Source organism: Oryzias latipes, chromosome 5, assembly GCF_002234675.1.
Source record: "Oryzias latipes chromosome 5, ASM223467v1".
In the NCBI taxonomy this organism is placed as follows: domain Eukaryota; kingdom Metazoa; phylum Chordata; class Actinopteri; order Beloniformes; family Adrianichthyidae; genus Oryzias; species Oryzias latipes.
Genome location: NC_019863.2, coordinates 19,096,257 through 19,119,713, shown reverse-complemented (window position 1 = coordinate 19,119,713; position 23,457 = coordinate 19,096,257). Strand labels below are relative to the sequence as shown.

At 39.1% G+C, this 23,457-nt stretch overlaps 1 protein-coding gene across 8 annotated transcripts in view; it reads left to right on the top strand.

The window, feature by feature from the left end:
* Positions 1-23,457, top strand: part of LOC101158188 (receptor-type tyrosine-protein phosphatase T) — a 313,387-nt gene that overhangs the window by 58,511 nt on the left and 231,419 nt on the right. For all 8 annotated transcript variants that reach the window (XM_020703319.2, XM_020703318.2, XM_020703317.2 and 5 more), the window contains exons 3-7: positions 7,182-7,342; positions 8,175-8,285; positions 10,341-10,422; positions 12,984-13,099; positions 14,696-14,870. In XM_020703319.2, coding sequence (XP_020558978.1) covers positions 7,182-7,342; positions 8,175-8,285; positions 10,341-10,422; positions 12,984-13,099; positions 14,696-14,870 — 645 coding nt within the window. The remainder of the gene's footprint in view (positions 1-7,181; positions 7,343-8,174; positions 8,286-10,340; positions 10,423-12,983; positions 13,100-14,695; positions 14,871-23,457) is intronic.

Genomic DNA, 23,457 nt, shown 5'->3' with positions numbered 1-23,457 from the left:
TGTTCAGTTAGATGGATGCCTCCATCTATTGTCTCTAGTGTCAGTTGTCACATGCTTGCCCTTCGATCTCCTATAGGTCATCCCATTCAAGATAAGAGGCAGCAAGGACTTTTGGGATTTAGAGTTCCCTCAGGGATAACTCATCACAAGGATTTACTCCACGTGTCTATAACTATATATGCAGTCTGCATTTGACTTACAGGTTAGTTATTGATCAGCTTTTTTATGAGACGCATAAAGGTTTTCCCTGAAGGGCTGATCGATATCAGCAGCCCCTCTGTCTCCACCACCTTATTAGATGCGGATTTCAGCAGCTCCTCATTAGGCCTGGGCACATGTAAGTGTCCATGTGATCTAATTCATTGGTGTCTTAAACAGCAAAAAATCTCCCTATACCTCTCTGAATGCAGATAAGTGTGTGAGCAAGCACATTTCCACATCTGTGATTTTTCTGTGTGTGACTGTACAGGCATGCTTAGTCCTCTCACAGTGTTGCCTTAATACTAAATATGGCTGTTCAGTCTGGTTAAAAGCTTTCAAGGCTAGATATTCGGCTGTGTCCGCATTCCCTCCCTACTCCCTTGATACCAAAAAACTATATAGCGTGGGACTCTCTAGTGCCCTGGATTGTAAAAGCAATTTGAACACCATGGGTACAAATTTTGTTTATTTTATTTTTTAACAGCAAACATGACATCACATTTTACAAAGACTGTTTATGAATCAACTGTGTTATGAAAATGAAAATTTGGATAGTTTGTAAAATATAAATGTAAATAAATTTTTTTCATGTAAAAACTCATTGTGGTCTATATTCTCCAATATAGTGAGCATCAATGCACACTGGTTTTTTGCAGAGACCTGTGGGAATTTTTTAGAGCACTGCATTTTGGAATTGTAGATTTGGACAGCAGGAAAGACTGACAAAGAGTAGTAAAGACATTTGAACACCACCATTGTCTGTTTTGAGGCTACCATTTAGTGATGAATATTTTTCATATGTTAAGCATGATAAAATTCATTTTAACAAAAGCATGAAGTTTGATATGTGGGCTTTTTGACATTTATTGTTGCAAGCTAAGAGAAATCTATAAAAAGCAAATCAAAATCTTAGTTGATGCAGCTCCTTAAATGTAAATATCTCCAAAAAAACTACAATTTACCTTCCTGCATTCTCTATTTTACATAAGCGGTGCATTAATGTTTTAGTTTAAGATAGCAAAATATCACAGTGATCTGGACAGCCAAACAAATGCTAGTAACAAATTCATTTTTTTTGTTTCTTTTCCACATCATTAAGTAAAAAAAAAAAAAAAAAAACCCTAAGTACTTTAGACGATTTGTGCACACAACCTGGACTTTTGTGTACTTTTTGTGTGTACTTACGAGACTGCAAGGCAAGAAGACCTTCAATCCATAACCAGCTCCTCTTAATACTTGAAAATGCAGCACTTGAAAATGTTTGTGTACTGCTCTATGTCTTTGCAATGTAACAAAAGGAATACATAAAAAGCTCATGAAAGACAGACGTAGACACAATGGAATATGTTCAGCTGAGAAAAAGTTGACAGTACAAAAGCAGCCACAGATGCTGCCTGATAGACATTTTTAGGACACGTGTGGACGCAATCCACCTCGCTGCAGCTCCATGTCACTTCTCTACGGCTGATTGCAAAATCCCAGTCAAAATTAAAAATGTATGCTGAGCCCTGAGACGCTGTGAGCAAAGATAGAGATCACTCGCTCGGGGCTCAGAGGATGTCTTTATCCAAAAGGCGACAGACAATAAACAGCAGATAAGAAGAATGAGAGAGACTCAAGAGCACAGGGGAAAAAAGGCCCAGCATGCTTTGAACACAGACCCCAGGGAACCATTCCAGCACATTGTGTTCATGTCTTGTATCGACAAAGTGCTTCAATAGAAAATCTGGAATCTAATTGATCTGTTAAAGGATGTTTTAGTCTCTGCTTTTCTTTACTTTTGTGTCTTAAATTTAAAAGACAAAAGATTTGTCACGGGGATCAGATAAAATGTTCATTTTTCCGATGTTTCTCTGGATTTTTAATGCTTCCATGTTGAAGATATGAAACAGGCATAAATATATAGTACTAAGAAAATTCAGTAAATATTCTTGTTTGTGGTGTTTTAATTTAGAGACCCCATAAGATATGGGGATTTAAAGCTCACCGATCTTCTGTTGTGACCTTTTAAGCACATCTCCTCATTGTTGGGCGGATTCGCCTGCATTGCCTCATCTTTGTAGATCTTTTCTCGTCTCTCAAGTCATTCTTTGTCCTCAGGTATTGGTGATGTGTCAACATTTAGCTGGTGTGTTTAGGTTAAATGAAGAGAGCCAGCCGACAGCAATCTAAAAGCATTATGGAAGCTATTTACAAGGTTTACTGAGATTCCCCAGACTTGCACAAATAGCCCACCAATGCACACCTTTTCAGACACAGCACCTGCTCCATTTACTGAAGGAGTAGTAAAAAAAAAAGAAAAAAAATAGATTTTCATGCTTTAAAAGCTTTTTCTTTGAACTTATGAAAGCACATTTCACCATGATGGTGAGGTGTCTTGTTGAAGAGCTGCTGATGGCATGAGAGATTGCAGAAGGTAAGAGAGAGGGTTAAAAAGGGTGTGAGGTTGAATGTGAGGAAAAAGAAGCATGGATTGGGACATTTCCTATAAGAATAGAAAAGAAAAATGGGGCAAAAAAGACGAGATGAGAAACGGAGGGTAGCAGGGTTAATTGGCATAAACAGAACCTGAGAGTAAGAAGTTCCCTGTAGTTACAATTTAGCCTGTCACCCTGTCGATGGCTTGTCAATTATTGACTTTCTGGTTATCAGATTATTTCAAAGTGCAGAGAAACAGGAGAGCAGGGCAGTGCATGAACGCCATCAGAGATTTGATATTTTGGAAATTAACCACATAAATGAACTGGAAAAATACCCAATACACTTTCAAAATATAAGTGAGCACTGTGAACTATCCATGAAAATGCAATCTAATATTTACTGTATGTTAAAGACCCAATTTAATGAAAATTGTGTTTTGGGTGTTGAATTTTTCTATATTCAAATTGTTGTGAATCAGGATCAGACACAAAATGCTGTTGGAAAAGCTTGTAGCTTACAGCAATCAGCTGGCCACAGGTTCCCTTATCTGCTCCATTCTGATGCATCCACTTGGAGAGAAATGGATCTGTGTACTAGTAATGTAAGGTTGGGGTTGTGAATGGCTGTGAGCTAGCGGGAAATGGCGTAAACTAAGGGATCATAGGAAATAAGCGCAGGCTTTCTCCGCACCAACAGTCCTGCCTACAACTGAGAGGTTAATGTCTAATGGACGACTACAGCTCTGCAGAGCTCTTTCCCAGACAATGGCACAGGTTTTTTGAGTTTGCCTACAAACGGCACAATCATAATTTAAAGACTAGTGGGAAGAATTTAAAAAAAAGATCAAAAGGTGATGGGAGTGGGACTTTTTTTTTTTTTTTTTATTATATTTTTTCTAGAAATACATTTAAAATAAATAGAATAACTATATATAGATAGAAAGGACGTTTTTCAATGTTCAAACTTCACACAAGTGGGATTACCGGAGCCTCAGCTTCTATTTTGCAACAGTTAGTTAAAATAAAGATTAATCTTTACTTAACAAAATTCAAACAAGTGGTGACTGATTAATACCTTACATACAGTCCACAAACACTTCCAGTTTCTGTGGATATCCATTGCAAGTCTTGATATCTATGTGCGATGACAGCCATGCTGCACGGCCATTACCCATTCAGGACACAGAACATATGGGTTCCAACACTGTGTGTTTGTGTATGTAGGTATGCCTTTGTGTGTGTGTGTGTGTGTGTGAGCACTGCAGGGGGAATTAAATGTACTAAATGGGCCGAGAGGTAGCGCCATTTTTTTTATTTGACTCTGCCAACTCTACTCGCTGTGTACCTTATAATGGCAATGATATGCTTTTTCACCATTGACAGTGTATCTGATACGCGAAAAGAACAACACAGCACAGAATGAGTTTTTCTCTGTTCTTTCTTTGATCCCTCCTCTTCTTTTGTTCCCTCACAGCTTCCACTGCCTGCTCTTCAGTCCAGTATGTCTAGATAGTCAAAAAGGTAGCATAAAGATGAGGAAATTTGCACATCTCTGAAGTTTTCTGTATTTTTCTGCCATTTGTTGTTCATTAAACATGGTGTCCTATTGAGTGTTTGTTTCCACTCGTGTGGATGGCTCGCGTTTTGAAAGTAGATGCTTTTTATATCTACATCTACACTATCCATGTCAAGATTGACATAAACATTTATAAAAAAAAAGACAAGATCTGTGTGTGACAAAAAAATCTAAACAAAATACAAACTGATACAATAATAATAAGTGGAACCAGCATTACCTTAATGCATTGCCTTTGCATAGATAAGACCAGCAGAGACAGGCTGATGTAATTCTGTTGTCAAATTGTCTCAAAACCCAGAGATACCACTCAATTCTCTTAATCCTGTGTTACTTATTACTGATGTGCATTTCTGTAACAATTCAGGATTAATCAAACTGAATGGAGGATTTTTATAAATTCAACTTAAGCTGAAAAAATGTTAACAAGGTCAGGTTGTGTAATGCAATCTATGAAACTTTGTGTTCAATTTTTAGATTCTGTTTCTAATACTTCTTTCTTTCTAATTCAGACTGAGGTGGTTTCAATTATGTTATTTGTAGAAGTTTTGCACCAATTTACTGTTGTAGAAATATGAGTTATTGTGTAGGAAAAGGTTGATTTCTGTTGCAAGTTCAGCTTTTACGATCACCTTTTGTCAGAGTTGGTTATTAGATTCATGTCCAGTTTCATTCACGTCCTGTTTAAAAAAAAAGAAGCCCTTCACTTGTCAAGAACGTAACTGGTGGATGCCTCACATAGACACTTGTTGGCCTTTTGGTTGGTTTGTGTTTTGGAAAGGATGCATTTAAACCAAAATCACGCGCTTGAAGTAATCTGAAACAATATTAGATTAGGCTGCAGATCCATCGTTAAAGCAGGGGGGGTCAAAAGCTTGGCTCAGAGGCACTACAGCAACTGAATGACATAGTTTGATATATATCCTGCCTGCTCTTTGCTCCTGCCAACTGCAGAAAACAATGACAAAAAAAAAAAAAAAAAAAAAAAAAAATGACACTGTGCAGTATTTGTGAGAACAGGGGGTCCCTGGTGGCAGTACGTGCTGCAGTGTTTGTTGTTACCTAGCTGACCCACTTATTTTGATGTACGTGCATGCTCAAAAGAAGCATTCTTTGACATGGCAAGCACATTTTCCAGCTTTCTCACTTGAACAGATTTCTCGTCTCTGACCTCATAGCTGAGAAACATATGTGTGAATTTTCGTGTGAATGCAGGCAGCGTAGCACCTCCTGCTTCTCCGCTGAGCTGCTTGTCATAGTAAAAGACGTGTAACAATTCGCAACCATTGTTTGAGTATCGGAATGATGCAGCTCTGTTTAAAGCAGCTCTTTGACAAGACAAAAAAACATGTGCGTTCACGGTTGCCGTCAGAATTGCACAGTCACACCTGCTTGATTCAGTATTTCTTTACAGTACTTTTCGCTACAGACTCTCCCAGTTACTTTAAGCTCTCAGGGCAGCTGATGGCAGTTATCCAAATGGAGCTGGCAAACCCATAAAAACTCCATCCTGTGCCATAAAGCACTGACTATAACACACTTAAACTATAAGCTGTCAGAGAAAATGTGTTTTATGTGCTGATTTAGAACCCTCCGTGCGTCTGGATACATTAAGATGCTGATATATAGTTCCAGTGACCTGAAGATCTTCAAGAGTTGTTCTTTTTTACTTCTCCTGTTGTATTAAGCATCTGGCAGAGGTCTGGCAAAACTTACAAGGTGCTTTCCATCACACAGTACTTAGAAATCAATAGTTATCTAGATGGTATATAGTCAGAACTGATGTCACTGATGCTCAAATACAATCACCGTCACAGATATCATGTCTCCAGAAGATTTATGCTTTATTCCAAAGAGGAAAAAAGTTTATTCAATTCACAAACAAAAATCATAAGATTGGAGTTTTTTTGCATGCAAAGAACACAGTTTGAAAACAGAAATTCTCTCACCTTTATTTCTAAAAGCCCTGAAAAATAACCAAAAATTGTAAGATGGATTTGTGTAAAAAAACATTTACCAAAATTAAAAGCAGTGAACATTTTTTTTATCTTGTAGATCCATAAACAAATTAATTTTGTTCTTTTTTATGCACAATGTCACTTTCACAATAGCAAAGATGAACCGTCGCCTTAAGTATTGTGTTGCTGGAACACTCATATGGAGATGGATAAAAGGAAAGCTAAGTTTTATATGAATCGAGAACTGCTGAAAACTTCAGAAAGCCCAAAACCGAAACTGTAAAACGAAAAAAAAAAAAAATGAAGATGCTGGAGACATGAAATAAGGATAGTTTTTTGGGTACAGAAAAGGGAAACTGGAAGAAAAGATTCTCTTAGGACAGATGATCAACATCTCACACACATCAATGCTTAAAAGCTGATAAGAATAAGGCGGAAAACAACGATTGCAACTGTTTTTTAACACATATATTTACTTAAAAACTCACAATTGTAGCAACTTCTATCAACTGACATCTGACCTTTTTTATTTGTCTTTTTCAGAGAGCCGATATTTTGTGTTTAAACCAAATGTAATGCACTTCTTATCAAATCTATTATACTACATAAAATGCGTTTTTATTGTAGACATCTTTTATGGTGGGAATTTTTGTTCATATATTTGCACTGTACTTATCTGATGATGGGAGCCTTTGGTACCTGGTTCTATAGAAACTTGATCTGGGTCACTTGGAACTGGACTATTCAAATGGATTAAGAGGAGGGGCATACTCTGGATAGGTTGCAAATTTTGCCTCTGTTATGAAATTACTATGCTACTCCTATTAAACTATATGGTCAATGCAGCTCACAAGAAATTCTTGTCTGTGGTTCACTTAAAAATGTGATTCATAATTATTTGCTGTTGTATAAATAGGACATTATAACCTTTGTAAATTGTCTTTCGGTGCCTTTAAACGCCTGGAAGCTTTTAGGTCAGCTGATTGTTTTAAATCATTTCTGTTTTTTCTGTTTGTGTGTCTGCAGGTTCATACATGGTGGTAAACGCATCAGGACGTGCTTCTTGGCAGAAGGCTCACCTGTACATGCCGGTCCTGAAGGAGAATGACACCCACTGCATCGACTTCCTTTACTCTTTATCCAGCAGGGACGGAGCCAGCCCCGGCACTCTCAATGTTTACATCAAGGTGTGGGTCCATCGGTTGAGTTTGTGTGAATGATGTGGAATGATGGACTGGGCAAATAAACAGACATCTACTCTGAGTTGAGGAGTTGTAAAGTTTACCGTGGGGCTTTCTCTGCCTGGTTGTTTAAAAGAAAGCTAAAAACAGAAAATCTTTGCATGTCTGATGTCTGTATAAAAGCAAACTGGCTGTAGTATTTTGTTTTTTTATAGTAGTGTTTGTATATTTCCTAGGTAAGTATAAAATAAAAGCCTTTTGTAGACACTTTTTACAAATAATCAGTAGCCAAAGCAGACCATTTGTCTGCTGTTTTTCTATGCTTTTGTCTAGTTACCAAACAGCGTTGAATACAATCAATCAATTGTGCAGATTTTGGGGTCACTCTGTTACTTGTGTTGAGCCAAACCAGATTGACATGGTCATAAATGTTAAAAAAAATTTAAAAATCTTTTTTAACTCACAAATATGCAAAAGATAGGCTATTCGAAGTGCTTTGGGACCTAGCTTATTTGTTTTACTTCAGCATGTGTTCCTATATTGATGAATGAGAATGTTCCATTAATCTCCTGAACCATTTAAAGGAAAACTTTTACAAATTTAACATTAGCATAAGACATGCCAGTCTTAAAATGGTGCAGTGGAGCACCCAAATGTAAATGACCGAAATGAAAACTGAAAACTAAAAAAATTGATGAATAAACCAAAACAAAAGAGAAAGGTAAGGAGTAAGGGCTCAGGATGGTCTCTTCTGGTCTAGATGTAAGGATGAATTGCATCATGAGTTTTCTCAAAATGTTAAGATTATGTAAATCTGTTTTGATGATACTTTGTGCAGGTAAACGGCGGGCCCCAGGGCAACCCCGTTTGGAACGCGTCTGACACCGTCACTGAGGGCTGGGTGAAAGCGGAGCTGGCTATTTCTACCTTCTGGCCCAATTCCTACCAGGTATCAAACTTTAAAATAGTTTTTTGCCTTTAACTTATAAGAACATTGAGTTTTCCTTTCACTGATGTTTTCAAATAATATTTTGTGTTTGTTCTACATTTTAAAGCCCTTTTATTTGACCTAAATGTAATTATGCTGCTGACTTTCATAGGGAAAAAACTGCAACAGCCAAAATATGTGTAAGGTACTATTAAGATTGGTTTTAGTTATGTGAAGTGAGTAAATTTTTTTTTTTTTCAAATTTGTATGCACTAAGCTAAATATTTTTATTTTGCATTAGGTTCTTTTTTAATCAGAATGAAGTTAGCCTGTATCTAAAAGTGCATTGGCTTTTTCAACGGATAACACATGTATTGTATGATGTTCACATGCAAACACTTCCCTTTTCATTACTTTAAATGCTCTTACTGTAACAGAAACAGTTTCTTAAATTGCTAACAACTTGTCTGTTCATTTGTGCGGTGGCCTGTTGAAGGTGTGGAGGTACCCCCTCCCTCCCGCTGGGTTGTTTTAGTGAGGTAGCAGCTCTGCAGTGACTGTGTTCCACCTAATGACTGAGCTGTGCTCGGTGAATGCACCCCTCCACTCCACACACACATATCACGGACAATAGTAACCAAAGTGAATTAAATGCTTTTGTGTCTCTCTGTGGGCTTCCATCCCTAATTACACAAAACCTCCTGCAGAGAGATGACATTTTCCTTTTCTCCAAAGACAAAAATATTGCCATTTTGAAGAAGAGACTACCGCTGGGCACCAAGGGCAACAACAAACTTGTAGCACTGTCTTTAAACTTTGCTTTGAATTGCTTCAGAGCTGGTTCAGAGGTAGACGATAAAACAATATTCTTCTTCTTTTTTTTCTTCATGCAGCTCTGATCTGTGGTCTTAAAAACACACAGAAGTTCTATCACCTCACAACATATGTAAACCCAATCAGTTTTAACATAGACACCTCAAATCATTAAAAATTACCATTACTTTAGCATTTTTTCTATCTATTTTAAAGTTACAATAATTATAAGAGGGTGGTTTAACAGAACAATGTGTCACTTTGTCATAACGAGAATTTGTCTCACATGTATTAAGTTGCTTAATGTGGGGATTTAGTGGAAAAATCACCGAATTTCTAAAAATACATTTTTATGTCCAGCAACAAAAAAAAGTATTTGTTAAGAACTAAAAAAGAAACACAAAAGCAACATCAACACATAGAACATATTAAATAAACTAATACAGAAACTCCATTGAATCTGGTTCAAATCAACACAAATTTCTGCCTTAAGTTTGAGTTCCTTTCTTTTCTCAAGTAAGCCAATATCTGGTCAGATAGTCAGAAGCCAACAAAAAGCTGCGAAATTTGGTTCTGACTAAAGAAAAACATAAAATAAAATCAATATCTGCCTCTGACGAGTGACATTTCTGCTAGGGAGAGTGGAATTTATGTCTGAACTACCAGAGGTCTTTAGTATTCAGACTGAGTAGAGGAGCCTGACAAGCACACTACAGAGGTACGTCCATGTTTGTGTGTGTGTGTGTGTGTGTGGGTGTGTGTGTGTGTGTGTGTATGTGAGCCAGGAGTGCACGGCCCCGTGGCAGCCCTGCTCACTGCCTGTCACCCTCACAGTGTGTTAAAGGCTGTGCAAAGAAAAAGACACTGCTCTGAAGGAGAGAATTCAGAAATGACACAAAGGAGTGGTCAAAAAATGAAATAATGGCTGCTTATGCAGTATGTTTAAAAACATGGGAATCAGAAAAGGTCAAGGGAAGAGATGGACAGAAGAAAATGTGCAGAAATGCATGGAACAAGGAGCAGAAGTACAAAAAAAGAGGAGAAAACTGACAACATATGTGGTTGGCATAACGATGAAAACAGAAGTGGTGAAGTGAAAAGAGAAATAGTGGCTGACTTTTAGTGGAAAATTCCCCTAGGCTTCCCATCTGAGCTTCACAGGGACATCAAGATGCTGCAGACAGCTGAAGAAAAAGTTTTATTTCTGACTCCTTTTCATGTCATCTTCTTACTTTGTTTCTCCCCGTCTTCCTCTGCTCTCAGGTAATATTTGAAGCGGTTTCAGTCCAAGGCCATCCGGGGTACATCGCCGTCGACGACATACGAGTCCTGGCTCACCCCTGCCGTGAGTGAGACAGACTGCATGCTTTTGTACATGTGACCCTGCACATTGGCAGCCCTACTGAGTGTCGGCTGTTTTATGGCTGTTATGCACACAGAGGCAGTTTGAAGGACAGATTGTGAGATTTGTTGACGGATTACAAGGTGAAAGGAATAATTTTAAAACTCAGGGTCTCCATCACTCAAATCTGACAGAAGTTTACCAAAAATCGCTCTACGACCCACTCATGGCATTTTTGTTATTCGTGTTTGCTAAATATTTAAATGCAGTTTATTCGGTTTAAAAATATACCACGACTTCCCCAACCAAGTAGGAAATGGTTAAAGATTTACTCGATAGAAAATTGTATTTTTGGTGTCCACGCCAACAGTCTCAACCAGGACTTCTGCTGCTCTGCAGAAACTATGTACTAGAAAATGACACAATTTCTTTTATTTTGGCTAAAAACAGCATAATCATAATTAAAAGACCACTGGGATGCTTTTTACTACAGATCAAAAAATGTTTAGAGGAGGACTTTAAGTTAAGTGGAATTCAATCATATCTACTGCTTCAGTATATACATGCCATAGATTAAATTTAAAAGCAAAATATGACGCAAATATGAGCAATTGTGAACACAGATAAAATAAAAAGAAAACACAATAAAATAAGCTAAAGGTGATGGCATTAAGAAGGAAATGAGGGGTTTTAACAGGTTTTGAAGGCACAACCTTCTCTTGTTGTGCAAGTCTTCATCATTTGCAGCAGTCAGAACATTACTGTCAAGGCAAATTATCATTGCTAAATGAGCGGCGCACACTCCGTTGGGCTTATCTGAGTCTGCAGACAGTCAAATGAAATCAACCAGTCGCAGAATGGTCTCAATGCCAGACCAAAGTCACCCATCGTCTGGCTGCCTGATCAACTGAAAGACTGTTCGTCTGTCTCGTTGCCATGACTCTCTCTGCTTCTCTACAAACAACACTTCCATAAAGTGGCATAGGATCAAACCAGTATGAGTTCACTGAAGCCTTTATTAGATCCAGCTGTCAAAGTATTTAATTAAGCATCATGCTTGTTGGTGTCAGACAGGTATGTATCTAAAAGTAGTCAGACTAGGGTCTATCATCGGGCTTCCTTTGAATTCATTATTGGCCTATCTTCTCACTAAAAAGGCAGCATTCTTGACAGACATCCAAGCATCTTATTTAGCTTCTCTCTGTGGAGGGATATCTTGCTCCTCCTAAAGTACATGAGCTTAAGCCCAAACTTCAATGGACAATGCAGTCATTTTTCACCAGCTGTGGCCACCATCTTTTGTTTAAAATTGATAGCTCATGGCAACAATTGAGGGTAGGAATGTTTAATAGTAAACTGAGAGCTTTGCCTTTGGATTCATCTTTTTCCACCACAATACATCTGAGGAATTCAGACAAAATGCTTAATTATTCAAAGTCTGAGTCATAGAAACATTTTGGATTAAAAGTTCAACATTTAAAGGGTTCCAAGGTTACGTCAAGTTTAGTTTCATTCAGACTCTTTGGATTACTATGACCTGCATGTCTTCAAAATCCATAACAGCCATTAAAACTAAAAAAATTCATCAAACTTCAGGGATTACATATAGACAGGTGTCACCTATCATGACTAAAACATGAAACAGATTCTGTATTTCATACTGTCCCAACAAATCAGCACTACAGCAGTGCAGCTGTCAGAAGTCAGAGTTCTGTTTCCTCCTCTGGTCATGGAACCAGAGTTCTAAACAAACCACATTTCCCAGTAACCCCAGCACACAGTTTCTGGATGCCATACACTTGACTCTTATGTGCAACCACTCACGGTATATAAGCACTGTACTGAGCCTCACTCAGTGCAAAGTATTGTTTGTACCACTCTGTCTGCATTACTGAGCGTTTTATCTGAATCTGATCTTTCTGACCCTGTTTCATCTCGCACTCAGTATGCCTGCCCCAAATCTCAGCTGGATCTTGACTATTCCTGTTTCTTCTCTGATGCTCCCATGCTCGTTATTGGTCCCTGGCTGCCTAATCCTGATTTAGCTTTGTGGACTAAAAAAACTTGCTGCAATTGGAACCAGCTGTCTGCCCATTCTGTGACAGCAGCAGAAATGCAGTTTTGTTGGAGAAATTCTCTCATAAGATGTTAGTCAAAATTTTATCAAGCTACATGAAACGTGTCTTAAATCCCTCATTTTTTTACTCAGTCTGATGCCAGGTTTAACCTCCACAGATATGCTGAACATATCTTCATGCCTAAATGAACCGAACTGCTTCTGTTTGATTGACTGATTGGTCTTGTGGGTCATTGGCATGCTGTCAGAAGCATGCTGTTTCTGACAGTCTGCCATGTTTTTCAATGCATGTTTATTTAACTGACTGATTCTGACAACCACTGGACAAACTCAAGCGGAACCTATTTAAATAGGTATTTCTGAGAGGCCTGAAATACCCCAATTTTCTTAGATTTCCCTTTAAAATGTAACTTTTGCAATGCATTAAATGTGGATTTTGTTCAGTTTTGTACACTCCACATCTTAAACATTATTGTTCATCTTGCAGGTAAAGCTCCACACTTCTTGCGCCTGCAGAACGTGGAGGTCAACGTGGGTCAGAATGCTACATTTCAGTGCACAGCTGGAGGGAAGTGGTCTCAGCAGGATAAACTCTGGCTGCAGGTCAGCAACAACAAATCAGTCCAGCTGTGCATGAATGGCAGCAGCAGGAAATGTGTACATTGATGTGATGAGATGGGCAGGACACTACAAAAATCTATGGTGGTCACAAAGTGTCATGAAATCTTTGTCCACTTCATTCTGTAATTTACGTTCTTGAACATTCACAGCAGTGCTGGCTCTATTTCAGGAAAGATTAAAACTCCTTGGTCTTCTTTGCACCAGTGATTCCATTTCTGCAAATGTCATATGTCTATGCGTGTGTGTTATGCGCAACCATGCAACTGCATTCATTCCACTTTACAGCCTTGTGCTTTGGCTTGCATTCACGTTTTCACAGCACGTAGGTATGTACCCTGAGAGCTCTGTACCGCATAGTAATGTTATTTGCAATGGAGAGCATTGACCCTTTTATTGCGTCATTTAGGGAAAATGTTTTTTTTTCTTTGAATTGGCTTGTAAGATAGTAAGTGCTACATAAATTAGGGTAGGAAAAATATATAAGATAAATTATAGGTAGGAAAGGCAGATAATAGCACGGGTACAGTTTTTAGATTCTGTTTTGTTCAGGGAAGTTAGTGTATCTTTCAGTAACAGTTTTTGCACATTTGTACAGGGAGTGTTTTTGGGAACACTGACCTGGAATAAAAACCAAAACCTTATCATTAACCTTGCTAGTTCTCCGACTGACCACATGTTGATGAACCACATTAATCCTTGATATAGTAGGGGGCCAAGACCTTTTTTTTTCAGGCAGACTGGGGTTTGCGTGTTCGGTTGACACCAAGGTTAAAGTAACCTTTCACACCTGCTAAATGAAGCAGACTATCTGGGGAAAGATACTTTACCAATCAATCCAGAGTGAAATCACCTTTTGTTTTTTCAAAACAGTGTCAGTGTACATGTTTTAATAGGAGAAACCTAAGTAAAGCCCTCAGTCCAATGTCTCAAACTACAAAAAACAAACAAACATCGCCTCTTATCCAGCCACAAGACTTATTAAACAAAGTCTTTAAAGACTCTTGATGTACTTTAATAAATGTTCTTACATTTCAGTATTGTTTTTTTTTTTAGAATAAATCCCTCTATTAAGAGTAAGACTGAAAAACCCTTTGAAAGTAAAAACCTTTGGCCATGTTGCAGAGAGGGGGCGGTTGACCTCTGTAGGTAACCGCCTTGCACGCCCATGTGTTGAAGTGTCTTTGGGCAATACACTGAACCCCACATTGTTCCTGGTGTTTATAAGTTGTGGTAGGTCAATGTTCAGGAGAAGTGTGTGTGTGTGTGTGTGTGTGTGCCTGGGTGAATGGGACTGCGACTGCAAAGCACTTTGGACCTTTTCAGAAGGTAGAAAAGCGCTATAAAAGTATACGGCATTTACTAAAATTGTTAAGATAGTTTCAACTCCATTAATCCATCTTTATTAGATAATTTGAATACTGGTATGCCACCTATTCAGTGTGAATTGTGTAGACCAGGCTTACAGACATCTACATATGAGCTTTGTCTATGGCATTGTCAGTCATCAGCTATCAATCATTTAATTATGACTATTTACTGCAAGCTTTAACAAACTGTTCTTGCCTTCCCACCTTGCAGCAGTGGAACGGCAAAGACACGGCGCTGATGGTGACCAGAGTGGTGAACCACCGCCGTTTTTCAGCAACTGTCAGCGTTGGTGACACATCTCAGCGCAGCACCAGCCGCTACCGCTGCGTCATCCGCTCAGATGGAGGTTCTGGGGTATCCAACTATGCTGACCTCATTGTTAAAGGTAATGTTTGCTGATCATGTCTTCACATAAACTGCAGCTAGAATATATATCCTATTTGTAAACAGCAGATGCCCTAAAGTTGGACAGTTCATTAGAATGTGCGCAAAACGGCTGGCTTCTGTGTTCATGTGAATCTGTTTGTTGCTTCTGCTTATTTGTGGTGTGGTAACAGCATGGAGGGAATACTGAGTAAGCCTCAGAGAAGTGACCAGATCCCACAATGAGCCCTCTGAGCCTCTGCTCTTTCAGTTGATGCTCCTCCCATTGGTTTTGGTTCATTTTCTCTCTCATTCTTTCAAGCTGTGAAATGGATCCAAACATTTGAAATGCTTAGTTCTTTCAACTTTGAAACCAAAAATCACTTTCTAAAGGCTCCAGCAGCCTTAAAATGAAAATTTCAATAGATTTTATGAGTTAAACCTGTGAGTGATGCAGTTTTTTAAGCCAAGTAGCCAAAGAAAAACACTTTGTAATATCAGAAGTTTTCATAGTTGCACTGTGAAAAAGGTTTGACAAACACAGATGGTTGTATCACAGTGGGTTTAAAGTTTCTTTTTCAGGTCAATTTTTACACTTGCATACAAAAAAGTTGCACATTTAAGCTTATTTTCATGCTTTTATCACTTGGCAGGGGAACAAAGGAACTACACACACAGAAAACAATTTACAGTTTATCATTTTAAATAAATTTGTAAATTTTCACAGCATTCCAATAGTTGTATCAATTTGTGTGTTGCCCAAATGCGTCGTTGCATTCTACTTTTAATGTCATTTTAATTCTCTAATATTATATGTGAACATTTGCACTAACACAGAGAAGAAATATGAAGTAATGATTCATTCACCTACTCTCCACCTCATAGTTCCACGCACAATAAGATGTACTGTTCTGTCCTGCTGAGAAAGATATTGAAGTAGAGTAGAGAGGAGGTTGGCTAATTTTATTATAAAGGCTTTGATAGAATTACAACATCACAGCATTCTGCTGTTGTCAGACATGATTACATTCTGTTGCCTCTTGTCTCGCTCCGTTGCACCATATGTTCACAATCTTGTCATAACTATCTTTGTTCTCGGTTTCAAACTACAGACTTAAAAGGCATCCGAGTGAAAAGAAAATTATGACTAATTTCTTTCGACTTGTTGCATTTCTTCCGTCAAGATCCCTTTCCACTGCACGTTAATGGATTCAAAGTGCTGTGTGAGTTTATTAACAGTCGAGATTTGGATGTTTTATAAAAGGTCACAGTTTTGAGCCAGTTTAGCTCGTACTGGTTTGCGGCGCCTTCCGGCTGTCGAACCAGGGTTCGAATCCGGGCTGCTCCCTAATCCCTTCTCTGCTTCTGTGCCGGTTCCAAGCCCGGATAGATTAAGAGGGTTGCGTCAGGAAGGGCATCCGGCGTAAAAACATTGCCAAGTTAACCATGCGACTCATCCTCGAAAGAGTGGTTGTTTCGCTGTGGCGACCCCTGATGGGAAAAGCCGAAGGAGACAGATATCAGGTCACAATTTTGTTTAATGTAACGCCTGGAAGGCAGTTTGATTGCTACTGCAGTTAAATGCCAACACCAGAGCAACACAGGTGTAACCAGACATCAAGTAAATGAACAAACAATTTTAATTCATAAAAAGGAACGGTGGAAAACAGAGATGACGCGTGACTTTTCGGGGTCACAAGGTTGCTGGAGCCTATCCGGACTATTGTTAGGCGTGAGCGGGGTGCGCCCTGGATTGGGTCACCTGTCTAGTACAGGACCACATAACAACACACACTCACATTTACACAAAAAGATTAATTTAAAGTAACCAACTAGGTTACAATGCATGTTTTCTGACTGTGGGAGGAAGCTGGTGAGCGGGCTAACCACTACACCACCAAGCCGCCCTGGCTAGTGTCCAAAGAAGACATAATATTCAGTAGGAGTAAGGAGTGAAAGCAAAATAGAGGAAATAAAGGCAAAAATAAAAGGCAACACATATTTGTCCTTGCATCATCATTGATGTTACACATAGATGGTTTCTGCTGGAGTGTGCTCAAATGTACACAAGGTAAGTGGCCTTGTGGTAGACTGTCCATCCTGAAACTTGGAGACTATAGGTCAATTTTTAAAAACATGAAAAAATAAGAGTTTAAATTTCTCTTTTAAGAGCATCCTGTTGGATAAAAAAATCGAAAGAACTTGGACGGGAGGATAATAGCTGTGCAGGTTGGAGCTTGAAACACATCCTTAGCTTAAATTTACCTGGAAAAATAAACTAAGATTTCTGGTGATCTCTGTATCCGTTATAACACAGTATTCCCTTTTATTTATGTTAACTTTACAATTGCTGAGGTTATAGTTAATGACAACATTGGACATATCATGCGTCTATAGTTTAAGATGACATAACAATGATGAAATTGCCATTTACTATAAAAAAGGTGCCAAGATGCCCCAAACAGTGTTTTAACCCTCAAAGTATTTTTTATAGCATATCACCCCAGACTGTGCTTAATTTCGCAATAATGATCTAAAGTCTAATTGGCACTTATGAATTCTTGATTTTAAAATTTTTACATAATAACCCACAGCTTAAGCTGATGAACGAGCATTTTCAGATCATTTTCCCAGTGGGGGAAGGAAACGAGCACCTTAATCAAAACACAACAGCCAAGTCATTCAGTCACTCAGAAACAGGGTTGTAAAAACATTAACACTACATTTCACTTTTTCACAGAATGCACTCAAGAAACTCCAACTAAACTTGTATATTTTAAGCAACATATTGTTCTTGATTTATTTCATTTTTAATTTTTTTTCCTGCTAAACTTTATAAGAAAATTTGACATAAACGTAGTGAGATGATGACTGAAAGCAGACACCAATCCAAATAAGATTATGCTATAAAGTTATAAACTGAGTTTTAGTCCACAATGTTTCTTCCTGACATTTTATTTTGCATCGTCAGTATCTCCTACTGCATTATGGTATTGATGCTTTTATGCCACAAACTCCAAACAAAAATTTGAGCTGAGCTGTGCTGACCTGAGTGATGTTCTCTTGTAGCTAAGGTTTGAATTGCACGGTTAACCTCAATTGGTGTTTCAAGGGTGTTTTAATCTGAAGGGAGGCTGGAGTGTGTGCATGCGTTGCTGTTTTGATTAGATGATCGTCCAGGGGAAAGAAAATGTCATTACCATCTGTTAGCGGAGCGCAGATGAAACTCCCGGGAGCTCCTAAATGCGTGTTCTCCTAACCCCACTAAACATTCCAGTAAAAGTGAATGCCGCGTGTTTGTGTGCAAGTGTGTGTGCATGGAGCTCAGGTGCAGTCAGCTTTGCCTCATGCCAGGAGAATAACCTTTTGCCAATGTGGTGAACAAAAGGTAAAAATCAGGCACACATGCATGGGCACACCTTCTTGACGCCCTGTATGCAGAGTGTGTGTGTAGCTGCATTTGTGCATCACTGTCCTTGATTTACACACTGATGTGTTTATGAGTCACTTAAGATGCTGAGGTGTCGCCTTTGTGGAGCTCGCTTGTCTCTGGATTTGTGCACCTCAGTGCTTCTCGGTTTGTGTTTCAGCGTGTATGGTGACATGATGAATGTGTGTATGCGTGTGTGTTCCATGCGTGGGTGTGTGTGTGTATTCCCCATGCTCAGTAAGTGAAATCAGGGTTAATTACTGGGTTGTTCAGCCAGGTGTGAGCAGGGGAGCACACAGAGAGCTGCTTCTCATGTTACGGAGGTCTGCACGTGCACTCTGCATGACTGTGTCCCATACGTGTTCATTCATGCAAAGTTATATTCTGACATGATTCTGTCGGCAGAAACAACGGATAAATAGGAATTAAGTGTTTTTATAAAGGTACTTTGAATTGTTTTTTAGACTGCAGATCACATTCATCCTCGAAGAAAATTTTACATTTGCTTCTAGGTATTTATTTATTTTTTGTGTGTTTTTTTTCCCTCTCCCGTCATTACATACAAATATAGAAAGTTATCAGGGGTAGAAAAGATGTTTTTGTGTCTTGATAATATGTTAATTCATCTGTGAAATCAGCCATCTATCACGTGGCGAGAACAACAAGAAGTCTAAAGAGCTGCATTTATGGCTGCAGCTGTTAATTTGCCCATCAGCCTTTTTTAAAAACCCCAAAGAGGTTGGCGCATTTGCAGTTTAAAGATTCGCATCACAATTCCTTTGTTGCATATTAGCTCAACGGTGCCTGAAGTCTCTGCTCAATTATTTTATGTTTAGCTGATCTCATTTTATAGAAGACTGCATTTATTTTTTTGGCTACCGTATTTAGTTATTTATTTTATTTGTAAAAGACAATTAAAGATTAATAAATAACAACAGATTGATCCTGTCCCCTACCCAATTTTGGATAGAATAGGTCAGTTTGATGCCATTTTTCTTAAGTGCAAAGCTAGGGGCAGAAATGGTGGTGGACCTCACCATCCCAAGTTGGAATAGGAGCCTTGCAGTGCTGAGATTCTCAGAATGATCCATTATTGGCTTTTGTGTGTGCGCCTGACTGGTCTGCCGCTCTTAGTGGCCCCTAGCCTTTTTCTGATGCCACCCCTAGATGGTGGGGCTGAATTTGACTCTGCAACCCCCCTCCCTCCCTGCCTCCCTCCCGCACACACAGCAACACACACAAGTAGGTTGAGGTGTCCCCATCTCATAACTTTGGACAGTCTTTAGGGGCACTTCTATCCCCTCCCCATGAATCCCTTCCTCTCCCTCCTTAGACATAAACGGATAAAAGGCTTTAGGCTTCAAGTAACTACTGACTTGCTTAGCTGCTGGACAGGGAAACAAAAAAAAAGAAGGAACCAGATTTGGATGGGATATAATCTTAGATAAAGTTTTAGTCATAAGACCTGTTGACATTAACAACATGGTATCATACGCACGTACGCACGCACGCACGCACGCACACACACACACACACACACACACACACAAGCAAAAAAAGCCTGACAGTGAAGATGAATGTCTGCTCACAGATCACTTATACAGACACACATCCACACACCTCTGTCACACACACAGGCGCATACACACAAAGGCGCACACGCATGCAGGCACACACACATGTGCGCACAGATGTTTCTCTCTGCTCGGATGCTTTTCTCATTTGTATGGCTCTTGTAGAACAGATGCAGTCAGAGCCCCAGGGCAACAAGTTTTCAACCAGCCCCCCCGGCTGTGCTCGTGTGTGTCTGAGCTTGTAATTCACAGCAACTGCCTTTATAAGGACCGCCTAGACAGAAAAATATAGGAAATTTGAAAATTAACTCTCAAATGTAGCATGCTTTGAGGAAAATTAATAAAAAGAAGCAATAAAAGATGCATAAAAAAGATAAACAGGATTTTTAAGATGGAATGAATTATAAACAGACAATTTTAATGGAAAAAAATATATTTTGTGCAGTCCAGCATCTTTCAGAGCGGAACAGATTAGGTGAAGCTTTTAGGGTTAAAATAAAGTGAGTGGAAGCATTGGGTTGACTGCTGTAGTGATTCAGACTTCAGGACGAAGCTGAGGTGTGGATCATGAAAGTGATGCCAAACAAAGACAGTGCGCCCATGTTAAAGAATGAGCATGCTCTGAAATGCACGTCTTTTTAATCACTAGTTAATGTTTTGTGTTGTGCACAGACATATTTTTGTTTGGACACATGGGTGTGAGTGTGCGTGTCCTGTGTATTGCAGATAAGAATCGGTTGGGCATAGGTTAATAAAGGACAGTCACTGTCGGCCAGAGCTCTTTGGACACCATGAGTGTGTGTCAATAAAACACCACATTTTTCTAAACCTCCCAGGGTCATTTTTAAACTGATTGCACCCCAAATATCAGAGTTGGCACAATGTGGCTGTGCCTGTGAGTGAAGGTCTGTCCGCAGAGGTTTCTGTTGGCCCAAAGCTCATTCCCAGCATTTTCTGTGTGTCTATTGCCTGATAAGGAAATCAATAGCGGAGTGGACAGCTCTGCTGTACGTGTCAGATTTCTGGAGGCCGACTGACACTGTGAACTTTTACTTTGTGTGAGCACAACAAAACCTTCAATTTAAGGAAGTAACTGCTTAAGAAGTGCGTTTGACTTCCAAGTGAGGAGTTCTGCTCTGATGGTAATCGGTTCACATATAAAATGCAGTGGACTGTAGATCAAACAGGTTTTCCCCTGAAATTCACAAAATGAGTTGGTTATTTCTGGTGCAATATTTGAAAAAATGTGCCCAACCTTTAAACGTTGGTTCACAGTTGCATAGCTTTTCAATGGCAGTCGTCAAAACTGCTTGAAAATTAGGTTAAAACATGACTCTGGAATGTTAGCACATGCTTTTGCGAAATGAAGATTTACATTTTACACTGTAGCCCACTGATGGCAGGTATTCTTTTTCCACTCTTCCTAAAATTCAAATGTCTTTTCCCAAATTGTGGTTGTCAATTTAAGGTTTACTTTTTGATCTATGAACAAAAGGTTTAAACTGTAACTCAGTGGGTTCCGTTGGTAAATAGATTTTTTGTCCATGTTTTGTCATTCATTTCATTAATTGCATTTAGCATGCGACTACTTTTTGAAACGGGGTATATTGACCCTCTCTGTACTCGTGTTAAAATACAACCACAAAGGAAAGCAGAAAAAGTCTGTTTTGCAATTTTGTGTTGTAGCCTTGTATTGTAATAATTGTTCTTTTTTTTCTTTCTTAAACACTTTAGTAATCCTGGAAAACCCCTTAAGGACCCACTCCGATCTATTTTCGAAGAGTTCTTAGTGGTCTTTTAATTATAATTATGTCATTTTCTGGGAGCGGCACTTGTTCAGTTGAAATTAGCCTCTGATTTGTTCGTGGGACCGTTGGCATGGAGTAACCCCGCCCACCTTCTGCATCACAAACAAACTATTTTTCAAATTCTTTTTGTCTATACTTAGAAACGCAATTTATTTATTTTTTCTTCCTATATATGTCCTCCATCATCAAAACTATGCCACAAGAACATTTAAAAAAAAACACCAAGAACACGATATTCATCGAAGTGGGTCTTTGAATAACGATTGTTGTCTAAATCTCTTGGGGTGCATGATTTTCCTTTAACAATCTAAAGAGGTTTTATCATTAAATGGTGTAAAGGATTTTAAATGGAATCACATAATTCTGGGCTGCATGGCGGTGCAGTGGTTAGCACTCTTGCCTCAGAGCCATAGTTCAAAGCCTGGTTCAAGTCATTCTCCATTCTGTGTGGAGTTTGAATGTCTCTGCGACACTGCGCCCCCTGCTGGTGTATCACCGCAGTGATCAAAAATCTCACACCGTCACAGCTCTACCCAGGAGTGTTTCTTGTGTAAAAAAAATAAATAAATAATAATTTCATGCAAAAGTCAAGGATTTAAAGCAACACCTATGAGTGAAAAGTTTTTCAAGTGTGTTAAATGCTCTCCATCACGGGCTCTGTTTGTGTCCATAAAACCATGAGTGTGAAATGAGAAGTGCAAAAGCCAGTGTGGACTTGGCCTTTCTCTTTAAGCAGGTCCTCAGGGGCTGCCTTGGGGAATGTGCATGTGTTAGTCTGTGTATATGTGTGTGTGTGTTTGTGTCATGTTGTTGGCATCCCATGTCCATTGCTCTTTCATGTGCATCAGCCAGTGTGTTGGAGGATCTTGAAACTTCACACAGAAATTCTGAGGAGTAACATAACTAATACATGAACAGGTGAGGAAGAGAAGAAGGGTGAGAGAATCAGAGAAAGATGAAGAACAAGAAGAGGAGAGAGTAAGGCAGTTAAAAGGGAAGGAATCATAGAGAGAAGGGCAGAACAAAGGTGCAATATGCTCCAAGTGAGAAGAAATTTCTCAACAGAGAACAGAGGAAACAGGAATGTGGTGACAGGAATCTGATCTGTGAAGGGAAGGCTATTTGAAGCTAGGAATTCTCTTGGAGGTACCATAACAAATCTGACAAAGAAGAGACAAACTAAATGAGAAAGATGCTCAAAGCTAATGAGTCATACCACATGATCTGTTTACGTGTCTATCCATTCATAGTTAAACTGATCTAAGAGTTTTTATGGTTTGAGAAAAGCTAAACACAAAAATCCCTGGGTGAGCAGGAGAGACTGACCTGGTCAGTTCAGGCTTTGGTTCAGTATAAAGGCCTGTTCACACCGGGACGAATTTCGCCGGCGATTTTCGCCGACGTTTAACGCCTCGTGACTAAACAAAGGGCACCAATGAGAGTGTGCACACCGACGCGAAAAAACGCCACGCGCCAAAGCGTCAAAAAAAAAAAACGGCTCGGGTTCGTTTTTTTTTTTCCGACGCGTCGCGTCGAAATCTATTCGACCAATGAGAATGGCGCTTTTGAACACGTGTCTGGAGCTTCTGAAGTTACAGTAAAACACAACTTAGGGGCGCTCAAACACAAAACTACCTTGCTGAGCACACGTACCAGCGAAGAAGATAGACGCCAAGTAGCGTCTACACTGCCGCAAAGAAATAATGACGGACATTCTAAAATATCCCCTTACCAAGTACCAGTTGGAGCTACTGATGCTTGAAATATTCATGTTTTCTTTTTATTATTCTGACAAGC